The sequence below is a fragment of the Eumetopias jubatus genome, unplaced genomic scaffold (assembly GCF_037043125.1).
Source record: "Eumetopias jubatus isolate StellerSeaLion01/CBP00866 unplaced genomic scaffold, mEumJub1_p1.0 scaffold_7, whole genome shotgun sequence".
NCBI classification, from domain to species: Eukaryota; Metazoa; Chordata; class Mammalia; order Carnivora; family Otariidae; genus Eumetopias; species Eumetopias jubatus.
This window is the reverse complement of record NW_028274813.1, coordinates 85410684-85423748: the sequence shown is the minus strand read 5'-3', so window position 1 is coordinate 85423748 and position 13065 is coordinate 85410684. Positions and strand designations below refer to the sequence as shown.

Here is a 13065-nt window from a genome sequence, read left to right as displayed (position 1 = left end):
AACTTTGCTTTAATACCCTATACCATTCTTGACCCTCTTCTCTAACTGACTTTGAAGCTTTGCATCTCTATACCAACTTTATAAATACATTCGTCTATGAAGCAGGCCCTAAGTAGGGTTTGTCCAGGGACGAACAAGGACACTAGAGCTCTAATCAAGACTCCAGCCACAAAACTGCCAGCTTACCCCCACCTAGAATGAGGTGATTGCTGTCTGTAAGCACTGAATTAAGCTCAATGAAAGAGGGGAGGGCCTTGCTGTATGATGATGCCTCAGTAGCCCCTTCTTTTAGACTCAGTGTGATGCCGACACTCTTCTTCCCTGCAAGAGATACCCAGTTGTTCTGACCATCTCTGCTTCTCTCTTAGCTCCCCTTGGAGCTGAGTGGCCCCACCTCCCAGTAATGCTTGTGCCACTCAGTGCCCCCCTCATTGTCTCTCCCTCTTCTCTTTCTTTATCTTTGTGCTTCCTGCCGTGGTCCCCCCCCCATCCCCTCCAGAGCTGCTGGATGACCAGCACCCTGTGGTCCGGTTGCTGCGCAGTTTTTCCTCTGACTGTCCAGGGGGCCGGCCAGTCTCCTTGGATGCCACGCTGGCGCATCACCTGCACCAGTGCTCCTACCACCTGCGCCTCTTCCGGAACTGGCTGCGCTCAGGCCAGGATGACCCCGAGTGCCTCTACGGTACCCCCTGCCACCAAGCTGGCTGCTGCCACTACTCTGGCTGGGACTGACTGCTTTGCTTATTGCACTTCTGGCAGGAGAGTCCACCTATCCCTTTCTCCTGTTTACCCTAAGTTTATGTGACTTGCATTTAGTTGCTTGGATATGGGATTGGAGCCAGACTGCCTGGTAGCTGTAGCATTGGCTGCTCATCCCCTTACTGTCCTCCTTCCTTACTGCCTCCTAATGTTACCCATTGCCAGTCCTATTCAGTATAGGAGTAGTCTCTTGCCCTGAAATCTGTTCTTGTCTCTATAACCCTCTGCTCCTACCATCCTCAAATGCAAACGTTTTTCTAGCCACTCTGAGGAGCTAGAGACTGTACTCCTCCTACTCTCCTGCCACAAGAGTACAGGGGGAAATTGAGGCACAAAGGTCCTAATTGAATCTTTGAAACAGACAAGGGCCAGAGTTAGAAGATGGTCAGGTATAATCCTTTTGAATTATAGGTTTTTAGACATTAGTGAACAGGAGGCTATGTCTTACATAGATATTGCTGTCCTGTCTACTCTTAGTTTCTTTAAGGAGTTATAAAGAGACATAAGAAAGATTGGGGGCTGAAAAAATGCTTGGGATGTGTGCTTCTTGATCCTCCAATGGGGGGTTCATTTTTTTTCATCAACAGGCCCTGGGATTAGGGTTGTATATTTAGGTTTACCCTTTACCCTAACCAGACTGGTGAACCTACATTGGAATTGTTGGGTTCGGAGAGAGAATCAGTATTTGTTCTTCTTCCTAAGGATTTGCCTCATTTTCCTGATGGAATAGAGAAATCCTAGCAAGTCTGGGGTTTTTGAGTGAGAGCAGAGGGAGAAGCTTTGATGTGATGGAAATGACCAAGAAAGAACTTCCATCCCCTAGCCTGTTCATGCATGTGGTTTTCCTTGGCTGAGCTTCATGTGTATTGCATGCACTCCAGCTTGCTTCCAGATATTCTAGCCTTTCTACCCATATCCTAAATCTGCATGAATCCTTCTTCAGATTCCATGCCCTCCTCCTTAATCTGGTTTTCTTTACATGATCCCTGAAATCTGTTTCTTCCCAGCTCCATGACCTCCCTACCTCATTTAGACCTTCAGTTTCACCCCTTACCTCTGGACTTGTGTTTTATTCCCCTAGAAAGAGCAAGAGCAATGTAGGTGCTTACCCTATTGGAATTCTGTTGATTTTTCCATGGGTCATTGCAGGCTCTCCATGGGTAGGATGAGAGGTGATTTGATTCACTTGGAGGCCTTAGCAGGTAGACTTCTTAGGAAATCTGGAGGTGAGAAACAGACACCTCTAGGGGCTCTAAAGAGTTCCCTCTCCTGAGATCTTGGATACCCCATACTCCAAAAGCCACGGACTCTCCTTCCTGATGGCTCCCAGGGACTCTCCATGCTTCCTTGGACAGTTGGGGTATATCTGGCAGGAATAACATTGACTTTGCCCATCTCTTTTTTAACAGGGTTTGAAGGGTGTTCCATGGTGCCTACGATCTACCCCCTGGAAACACTGCATAATGCCCTTTCCCTGCATCAAGTGAGTGAGTTCCTGAGTAGAGTCTGCCAGCGCCATACTGATGCCCAAGCACAGGCATCTGCAGGTATGGAGAATACTCTTATCTTACACCCCTGTCTCTGTCCCTACTCCTATCCTTCCTAGAATGTGGGTAATAAATTAAAAAGATAGACACTCCAAAAAGACACAAAAGTAGATTTGAAAAATTGTTTAATTGCATAGGCCACTTTAACATCATAACTTCCCAAGTTAATTTATAAATTTAACGTGATTCCAATAAAAATGCTGATGTTTTTCTAAAGTCAGACAAATTGAGGGGTGCCTGGGTGGCTCAGTTGGTTAAGCGACTGCCTTCGGCTCAGGTCATGATCCTGGATTCCCCGGATCGAGTCTGCTTCTCCCTCTTGACCCTCTTCCCTCTTGTGCTTTCTATCTCTCATTCTCTCTCTCTCTCAAATAAGTAAATAAAATCTTTAAAAAAAAAAGATTTGAAGTCAGACAAATTGATTCTGAAGTTTTCACTGAAAAATAAACAAACAGGAATAGCCAAAGAACACCCTGAAAAGAGTAATGAAAAGCTTTTTTTTTTTTTTAAGATTTATATATTCATTTGAGAGAGAGTGAGAGAGAGAGAAAGAGCCAGCACTGTGTGTGCATGAGCTGGGGGAAGGGGCAAAGGGAGAGGGAGAAGCAGGCTCCCCGCTGAGCAGGGAGCCCCACATGGGGCTCCATCCCAGGACCCTGGGATCATGACCTGAGCCGAAGGCAGGCACTTAACTGACTGAGCCATCCAGGCACCCCAGAGTAATGAAAAGTTACTAGCCCTATCAGATTTTATAACATTCCATAAAACTTCTATAATGAAAACACTGTTGTATTCATACGAGAATAGACAGACCAATCAAACAAGATAGAAAATCTAGAAATAGATGAAGTTAGCATTTCAAAATATTGGAGGAAAGACAGACTTTTTTTTTTTTTAAGGAATAAAGTCCAAATATAGCTGAAGTGTATCTTTTTTCTTTTAAAGATTTTATTGATTCGTTTGAGAGAGAGAAACAAAGAGAGAGACAGAGAGAGCACAAGCAGGAGGAGAGGCAGAGGGAGAGGGAGAAGCAGACTCCCTGCTGAGCAGGGAGCCCCACATGGGGCTCAATCCCAGGACCCCAGGAGCTACCCGACTGAGCTACCCAGGTGCTCCAAGGTAGACTTTTTAATAAATGAAGTTGGCACAACTGAGTAGTCATATGACAAAAATTAAAATTGAATTCATACTTCATACTATATACCAAGATAAACTCCATATGGTTCAGAAATCTAAATGTAAAAATTAAGCAATAGGTTGTTCCAAAGGCTTGTCCTTCCACAGAAACAGCAAAAAAAATCAATCAAAAACTATCAGAATCAGCTTTGTCAGAACTCTGGAAAATAATCAGAAGTTTGGAGCAATCAGGAAAATCCTCAGTCAAGAGAAGAGGTAACTTAAGAGTGGCAGGAAGCTTCCCATCATTTTCCTATCTCTTATCCTACCCTCTGCCCAGCCTCAGCAGCAGTCTTACTGGTGTCAGGGCATGTTCTCAGTGTGGAGCTCCGGTCGCTAGTTCCAAAAGGAGCAGAACAGACTTTATTCTCAAAGAATGCTCTTTGTCGGTTCTAACTTGTCTAACTTGAAGATCTGTCACAGGGTGCTTCCCTTTGTTTCACCGAGTCACAGCTGAAGAGTAGCTGCGTAGAAAGTGTTCTCTGGAAACACTGTAAGGCAAATGAGCAACATGCTGCTGCCTGGGGTAAAGCTGATAATTGAGGCAAACAAGTGTACTGGAAGTCTGGAGTGAAAACTTGGGGAGAGAGTTTCTTTGGAAAATTAAGGCATTCAAAAGCCCCCACATATACTGGGGAATTTAGAAGCCATGTGCATGCCTAGGGAAGGACACATGCGCAGAAAACACATGAAATGACCCTAAGATTTTCCCTCTGGCCAAACTCTAGACTCAGCACAAGCAAGAATTGAAGGCTAAGAGGGATTTTTTTTTTTTTTTTTTTGCTAAGAGGGATTTGTAAACAGTCTAGCTAAGTGTTGAATGAATACCTCAACATAGAACCAATCTGCAAAGCCTGGGAGAACTCCCCTCCCCTCCCTTTGCCTCCTTTCCCCCCATCTTCCTCTCCCCTTCTTTTGGTTCTTGGCATTCAAGGAAATCCTTGTCAGAACGCTGGCTGTGGGGCACCTGGGTGGCTCAGTTGGTTAAATGTCTGACTTCAGCTCAGGTCGTGATCTCGGGGTCCTGGGATCGAGCCCTGTGTCGGGCTCCCTGCTCAGTGGGGAGTCTGCCTCTTGCTCTTCCTCTCCCTCTGCCCCTCTCCCCCTGCTCATGTTCTCTCTCTCTCTCTCTCTCTGTCTCAAATAAATAGAGTCTAAAAAATTTTTAAAAAGAATACTAGCTGTGAAACAAGCTAAAGGAACAGAGATTTCAGAGACCACATATGACAAAGAAGACAGACTTCACAAGAATAGTTTAGAAAAGTCACTAAACAGCCACAGCCCACGGCAAACAATGAAAACAAACCATAAGGAGGGGGAATAATCTGATATTCAGAGTTAATACTATTATAATACTCAAAATGTCTAGTTTTCAACAAAACATTATAAAATATGCAAAGATGACAGGACTGTATGGTCCATTTACAGAAGAAATTAACAGAAACCATCGCCAAGAAAGCACAGATGTTAGACTCACTGGGACAAAGAATTTAAATCAGCTATCTTAAATATGCTTGAAGAGCTAAGGGAAATGATGGACAGAGAACTAAATAAAGGAAATCAGGAGAATGATGTCTCAGCAAATACAGAATATCATTAAAGAGATAGAAAGTATAAAAAGAAACCAAACAAATTCTGAGACTGAAAAGTCTAACAGAAATGCAAAATTCACTAGAAGGTTTCTTAGAAGATATGAGCAGGCAGAAGAAAGAGTCAGCAAAATTAAAGATAAGTCATTTGAAAGTTTCTAGTCTGAGGAGGAGAAAGAAAAAAACAATGAGGAAAAAAATTAACAGAGCCAAAGAGATTTGTGGGACACCATCAAGAATACCAACATATGCGGTGCCTGGGTGGCTCAGTCAGTTAAGCTTCTGCCTCCAGCTCAGGTCGTGATCCTGGGGTCCTGGGATCAAGCCCCACACTAGGCTCCCTGTTCCTCAGGGGACCTGCTTCTCCCTCTCCCTCTGCTGCTTGCCCCTGCTTGTGCTCTCTCTCTCTGTGTCAAAAAAAAAAAAAAAAAAAAAAAGAATACCAACACATGCATAATGGGAGTCCCAGAAGAAGAGAAAGAGGCAGAAAAAATATTTGAAGAAATAAGGGCTCTGAAGACTTCTCAAATTTGATAAAGACACAAATCTATACATCCAAATAGTTCAAACACCAACAAGGATAAATTCAAAGAGATCCCCACTGAGACTCACTATAATCAAATTGTCAAAAGACAGAGAAAATCTTGAAAGTAGCAAGAGAAAAGCAACTTATCACATACAAGGGATCTTTAATAAGATTAACAACCAATTTTTTTTTTAAGATTTTGTTTACTTATTTGACAGAGAGGCAGAGGGAGAAAGCCAGCATTTCTGTATTTTTGGTTTGTAACTCCTTTTTTTTTGTTTCATATATGACTTAACACACAAATGAATGAAATAGTCATTACATGTCCGTATTAATGGTCATACAATGTATAAAGATATAATTTGTGACAATAACATAAGGTGAGGACTGAGCTTTTATAGGAGCAGAGTTTTTGGGGCACCTGGGTGGCTCAGTTGTTAAGTGTCTGCCTTCTGCTCAGGTCATGGTCCCAGGGTCCTGGGATCGAGCCCTGCATCGGACTCCCTGCTTGGTGGGGAGCCTGCTTCTCCCTCTCCCACTCCCCTTGCTTGTGTTCCCTCTCTCACTGTCTCTCTCTGTCAAATAAATAAAATCTTTAAAAAAAAAAAAAAGACAAGTATAGGAGCAGAGTTTTTGTATATTATTGAAGCTAAATTTGCCATCAATTCAAATAAGATTGTTATAAATTTAGGATGTTAATTGTATCTCCATGGTAACCACAATGAAAATACCTAAAAAATATACAGAACAGGAAATAAGAAGGGAATTGAAATGGTACACTACAAACAAATCAATTAAACACAAAGATGAAGAGTGGCTGGGTGACTCAGTTGGTTGAGCATCTGTCTTCAGCTCCAGGTCCTGGGATTGAGCCCCACATTCAGCTTCCTGCTCAGCAGGGAGTCTACTTCTCTCTTTCTCCCTCTGCCACTCCCCACTGCACATTCTCTCTCTCAAATAAATAAAATTAAAAAAAAACCCACAAAGATGATAGTAATGGAGGAAATGAGGAACAAAATAATGTATAAGATGTATAAAAAACGAATAGTGAAATGGCAGAATTAAGCTCTTCCTTATCAGTGATTACTCTAAATGTAGATGAATAAAACTCTCAAAAGGCAGAGATTAGGAGAATGGATTTTTTTTTTTAAGAATGGATTTTTTAAAAGATTTATTTATTTATTTTAGAGAGAAAGAGACTGGGGGTGAGGAGTGGCAGAGGGAGAAGGAGAGACAGGCCCAAGCAGACTCCCCACTGAGGGTGGAGCCTGACCCAGGGCTCGATCCTACCACTGTGAGACCACAACCTGAGCTGAAACCAAGAGTAGGATGCTCAACTGACTGTAGGCCCCAGGTGCCCCAGCAGAATGGATTTTTAAAAAAATCATCCAACTATATGCTGTCTACATGAAAATCACTTTAGATCCAACAGTATAAAAGGTTGAAAATGAAAGAATAGAAAAAGATATTCCATGTAAATAATAACCAAATGAGAGCTGGGGTAACTATGCTAATGTCAGACAAAATAGTCTTTAAGTCAAAAGTTGTTCTAAGAGACAGAGGTCATTATATATTGATAAAAAGGTCAGTTCATTAAGAGCATACAAAAATTATAAACACATACCCACCAAACAACAGAGCCCCCAAATACATGAAGCAAACATTGACAGAATTGAAGGGAGAAGTAGATAGTTCTACAAAAATAGTTGGAGACTTCAATCTCACCTTTAATAATAGATAAAACAACAAGACAGAAGATCAATAGGGAAACAGAGAGCTTCAATAACACTGTAAACCAGCTAAACCTAAGAGACATATAGAACATCCTACCACCGGCAAAATACAGATTTTTTTTTAAAGATTTTATTTATTTATTTGAGAGAAAAAGACAAAGCGAGAGAGGGAACATAAGCAGGGGGAGTGGGAAAGGGAAAAGCAGGCTCCTCGCCAAGCAGGGAGCCTGATGCAGGGTGCGATCCCAGGACCCTGGGATCATGACCCGAGCCAAAGCCAGACACTCAGCGACTGAGCCACCCAGGTGCCCCAAAATACAGATTCTTAAGTGCACATGGAATATTCTCCAGGATAGACCATATGGTAGGCCACAAAAAAAGTTAAATAAATTTCAAAAGATTGAAATCATACAAAATATCCTCTCCAACATAGTGGAATGGTGCTAGAAATTATTAATAAAGGAAAACTGGAAAATTCACAAATATGTTGAAATCAAACACATTCTTAACCTTCTGCTAAGGAAGAAATCATAAGGGAAATTAGAATATACTTTGAGATGAATGAAAGTGAAAATGCAACATTCCAGAAGTTATGGAATGCAGCAGAATTAGTGCTAAGAGAGAAATTTATAGCTGTAAACACCTGCATTTAAACATAGGAAAGATCATAAACCAAAAACCTAATTTTATACCTTAAGGAACTAAGAAAAGAAGAGCAAACTACACCCTAAGCTAGTAGAAAGAATGAAATAATAAGGATTAGGACAGAGATAAAATAAGTAAGGAATAGAAAACAGAAAGAATCAACTAAACCAAAAGTTGGTTCTTTGAAAAAAATCAACAAAATTGACAAACCTTTAGCAGATTAAGAAGAGGTGAGTGTTGATTGATGCAAATAACCAAATCAGGAATAAAAGTGGGAACATTGCTCCTGACCTTACAGAAATAAAAAGAATTATAAGAGAGCACTATGGGGGCACCTGGGTGGCTCAGTCAGTTAGGTGTCTGCCTTCAGCTCAGGTCATGATCCCAGGGTCCACGCATCTGGCTCCCTGCTCAGTGAGGAGTCTGCTTCTCTCTCTCCCTGCGCCCCTCCCTCCCACCCCCACTTGTGTGCATGCACGCTCTCTCTTCCTCTCTCAAATAAATAAATAAAATCTTAAAAAAAAAGCACTATGAACAATTGTATGCCAATGAATTAGATAACCTAGATGAACAAATTCCTAGAAACAAACTACAAAAATTGACCCAAGAAGAAATGGAAAATCTGAACATAATCTATAACACAGAAAAGACTGAATCAGTAGAAAATTTTTCAAAAAAGAAAAGTCCAGGACAAGATAGCTTCACTGGTGAAATCTCCCAAACATTTAATAAGAATTAACTCCAATTTTTTTCCTACACTCTTCCAAAAGATAAAAAAGGAGGAAACAATTTCAATGAAACCAACATTACCCTGATGCAAAAGCCAGACAAAGACACCATAAGAAAACTACAGACCTGTATCACTTATAAATATAGAAGCAAAAATTCTCTGTACTTTTTTAAGTAGGCTCCATGCTCAATGTGGAGCCCAATGAGGGGCTTGAGCTCATGACCCTGAGATCGAGACCTGAGTTGAGATCAAGAATTGGATCCTTAACTGACTGAGCCACCCAGGTGCCCCAGAAGCAAAAATTCTCAATAAAATACTAGCAAACCAAATCCAACAGCAAGTTCACAAAGTGAGATTTATCTCAAGAATGCAAGGGCGATTCAACATAAGAAAATCAGTCTGTAATATACTACATTAAAAGAACAAAGGGAAAAACTCACAATCATCTCAACTGACATAGAAAAGCATTTGATAAAATCCACTACCCATTCATAATAAAAACACCCAGGAACCTAGGAATGGAAGGGAACTTCCTCAACATGATAAAGGGCATTTATGAACAACCCATAGTGCACATCATACTCAATGGTGAAAGACTGAAAGTTTTCCCCCTATGATCAGGAACAAAACAAGGATGCCCATATTCATCGCTGCTGTTCAACATTGTACTGATAATTTTAGGCAGAGCAATTAGGCAGGGAAAAAAATTGACATAGAAATTGGAAAGGAGAAAGTAAAACTATCTCTACTTGCAGAGGACATGGTCCTATATAGAAAAAATGCAAAGAATCCCCCCCAAAAACTTCCAGAACTAATGAACAAATTCAGCACAGTTGCAGGGTACAAGATCAATTCACAAAAAAATGATTTTGTGTCTATATACCAGCAATGAACAATCCAAAAAGGAAATTAAGAAAACAATACAATTTATAATAGCATCCACAAAATAAAATACCTGGAAACAAATTTAACCAAGAAGCTTAAAGATTTGTACACTGAAAACTACAAAACATTGCTGAAATAAATTAAAGAAGACCTAAATAAGTGGAAAGACATCCCACGTTCACACTCCTCCCCCAGTCTTTTTAGACATTCTTTCCCCTAGTAAACCCCCACTACATGGAATTTTAATACCACAAATATACAATATATATCTGTTTATGGTCCATGACCATGTGATGGACCATAAACCAATGGAATATCTGAGATTTTTTTTTACCTTTCCAAGAACCAATTTCGTTGAGAATACATAGTCTAGGGCAAGGAAAGTACAAGGTCGTCCTGAGGCATGTTATAACAAAAGCAAGGAAGCAGTCAAGCCTGAAGAGGTTCCCACTGACCACAACTAGAACATTTTACACTCGATCTTAGCCAAAAAGCCAAGAAGCGATACAACTAGAACATTTTAGCATTCAAAATTTACTGTAATTGATTAAAGTACACTGAATATATAAAAATCCCTGAGCTCATAATAAATAATAAGTAAATAATTCTACAAAAAAGAAAGCAAAAATAAAATAATTCTCATCTGCTACAATTGGAGAATACTTTTCACACCTCTTTTCTCTGAAAACTAAATAAAAGGAAATAAACACTTATTCTGCCTTTTCAGTAAGAACTGAAGTTCATTGTAATCCAATAGCCCCAGCTGAAGAGGGAAAGCTCTTTTTTACAGAAAATATGCCATCTAATAAATGTTGGAGGATTGATCGAATTAGAAAAATCACCATTTAAATAATTAAGGATCATCAATAGATACTAACACGATTAGGTAAAATGTTGATGGGGTGGTGCCAAAGGGTAAGTTACCTCTAATCAGAAGGGGAAAACTTTACAATGGTGAGATCTTGTGGCTACCACTTTAACCCAGTTAGTAAACTTAGCTTTACTTAATGGGACAGTGAGACCTTATGTGCCTCTAATATGATGTAATATAAAGTACATAGGATCACCTCTTTGGCATTTTTACCAAAGGTTATTTAAATTGAATCATCCAATCAAGCTTTTATATCTAACTTCCAGTTTATAGGAAATATAAGCAATAGTGAAATAAGTTAAATGATTCTATAAGGGAGCAATCAGACAAATCCAGAATGTGAGACATGATAGTTCTATGAGACAACTGATCTGTTCTTTTCAAAAAGTCACTTTGAGGGGCATCTGGGTGACTCATTTGGTTAAGCATACAACTCTTGATTTTGGCTCGGGTCATGATCTCAGGGTCATGGGACCAAGCCCTGTGTCGGGCTCCATGCTCACCGGGGAGTCTGCTTGAGATTCCCTCCCTCTCCCTCTGCCCCTCCTCCTGCTCCTGTGCACATGCTCTCTCTCTCTGTCTCTCTCAAATAAATAAATAAAAATCTTTAAAAAAAAAGTCACTCTGAGGAAAATGAATGGTGTTGGGAGGGATAATAGTCTAGATTAAAAAAGACTTTGGAGACATAACAAAATGCAATACATGGTTCATGTTTGGATATTACTATAAAAGACATTTTGGGAATAATTGTGGGACATTTGAATATGAATTGGGTATTAGATGATATTAGGGTATTATTCTGAAATTTTATTAGGTTTGTTAATGGTGTGTGGCTATGTAGGGAAAATTCCTTATATTTTAGATATGCCTATTGATGTATTTAGAGGTGAAATATTTCATAATGTCTGCCATTTTAAAAAGAAAACTTCCACATGAAGAAATGGATGAAACAAATATGGCAAAATGTTAGCACATCAATGTGGTAAATATAGGAGATGAAGGTATCAGTATGGATTGTACTAGTCTTTCAAAGACTTTTTTTAAAAAGGGGGGATGGGGGAGGGAGCAAAAATGTTTGAAAATATTCATAATATAAAGTTTAAAATATTAAAAATGATTTGTGTGAAGGATCCTTAGGAAATGCTACTTTTCAGCGTGAGAATGTGTAAGTTGGAGAACCTGTGATTCTTGAATGCTTCCTCAAAATTTTTTTCCTTCCTTCTCTCTCCCCGGTCTATGCAGCCCTCTTTGACTCTATGCACAGCAACCAAGCCTCAGATAGCCCATTTTCCCCACCCCGTACTCTTCATTCACCTACCCTACAACTCCGGCAGCGCTCTGAGAAGCCCCCTTGGTGTAAGTAATCCTTTTGGAACTGCCTGGACAAAGGCCAAGAGGGATGGAGGGATTGGTGAATGAGAGACCTGTCGTCTCATGAGGGAAACAAAGATGAGGGTTGAAAGACCAGGAATAACCAGTAGGGGAAGCAGTCTCATCTGCTGTTTCCAAGGTAAAGGGAGGATCTGTTTACCCTGTCTCATTATCTCCATTTTCCATGACCCCTCTGTTTCCTTGGAGAGGCTCCTAAAATATAATGTCACAGAGGGTGCTTTGGGGAAGAAAGGACGAAACTTCATTCTCCTCAGATTCCCATTTGGGAATCTATAGCTTTCTCAAGTACAGATGACTTGAGAGGAAACTGAGTACGTAGAACACCGGGGAGAAGGAAACTAGAATCTGCTACTACTTTCTACATGTCCCTATTCTCAAGTTGTCCGTTCTCAGCTGTTAGTTCAAGTTGAGGTGCTGCTTTTTCCCATCTCTTCTTTATAATCTCTAACCTATCACAAAGGGCATGTGGGTGACACAGTTGGTTAAGCGTTTGACTCTTGGTTGAGGCTCAGGTCATGATCTCAGGGTTGTGAGATCGAGTCTGTTTCAGATTCTGTCTCTCTCTACCTCTGCCCCTCACTGGTGCTCTCTAAATAAATAAACAAACAAATAAATAAATAAAATCTCTAGCCTATCACTAATTTTCTTTGGTAACAGTGTAGTCACAAGGAGTTCTTAGGGTAATTGTAGGGAAGGGGAGATCCCGGTGACAGTCAGAGGGAGGATAAGGGCCAGAGACACCAGTGATGGAAAAATCCTTTCCTTATTCAACCTGCCTCCAGGAAATAACTAAAATCAAACATGGCTTTTATTATTTCATTGGATAGGACTGAAACAAGTATTCATATTTCAGCATCTGGGTTAAACAGTTGTAGAATTGGCACTGTGTATGCAGAAGAAACATTCCTTCCTGATTCCAAGAGCTCTTCCCCTGAATTTCAGATTATGTTACATTCACCTTGCCATTGCTCCTTTTATCTCTCCTGGAATGTTTATGGGTTTTGTGCCCCTGGAAATCTTTTTTTTTTTTAATGTTATATATATATATATTTTAAATTCAAGTATAGTTGATACACAATGTTATACAACATACTGGTTCAACAAGTCTATACGTTATGCTCTGATCACCACAAGTGTAGCTACCATCTGTCACAATACAATGCTAGTACAGTACCATTCACTGTATTCCCTGTGCTGTACCTTTTGTTCCCG

At 40.3% G+C, this 13065-nt stretch overlaps 1 protein-coding gene across 2 annotated transcripts in view; it reads left to right on the top strand.

Moving 5' to 3' along the window:
* PPIP5K1 (diphosphoinositol pentakisphosphate kinase 1) overlaps positions 1-13065 on the top strand; it is a 45298-nt gene that overhangs the window by 26560 nt on the left and 5673 nt on the right. The window contains exons 30-31 of one of the 2 annotated variants that reach the window (XM_028126692.2): positions 2169-2306; positions 11704-11817. In XM_028126692.2, coding sequence (XP_027982493.1) covers positions 2169-2306; positions 11704-11817 — 252 coding nt within the window. The remainder of the gene's footprint in view (positions 1-2168; positions 2307-11703; positions 11818-13065) is intronic. The other variant, XM_028126696.2, reaches the window with a different exon arrangement.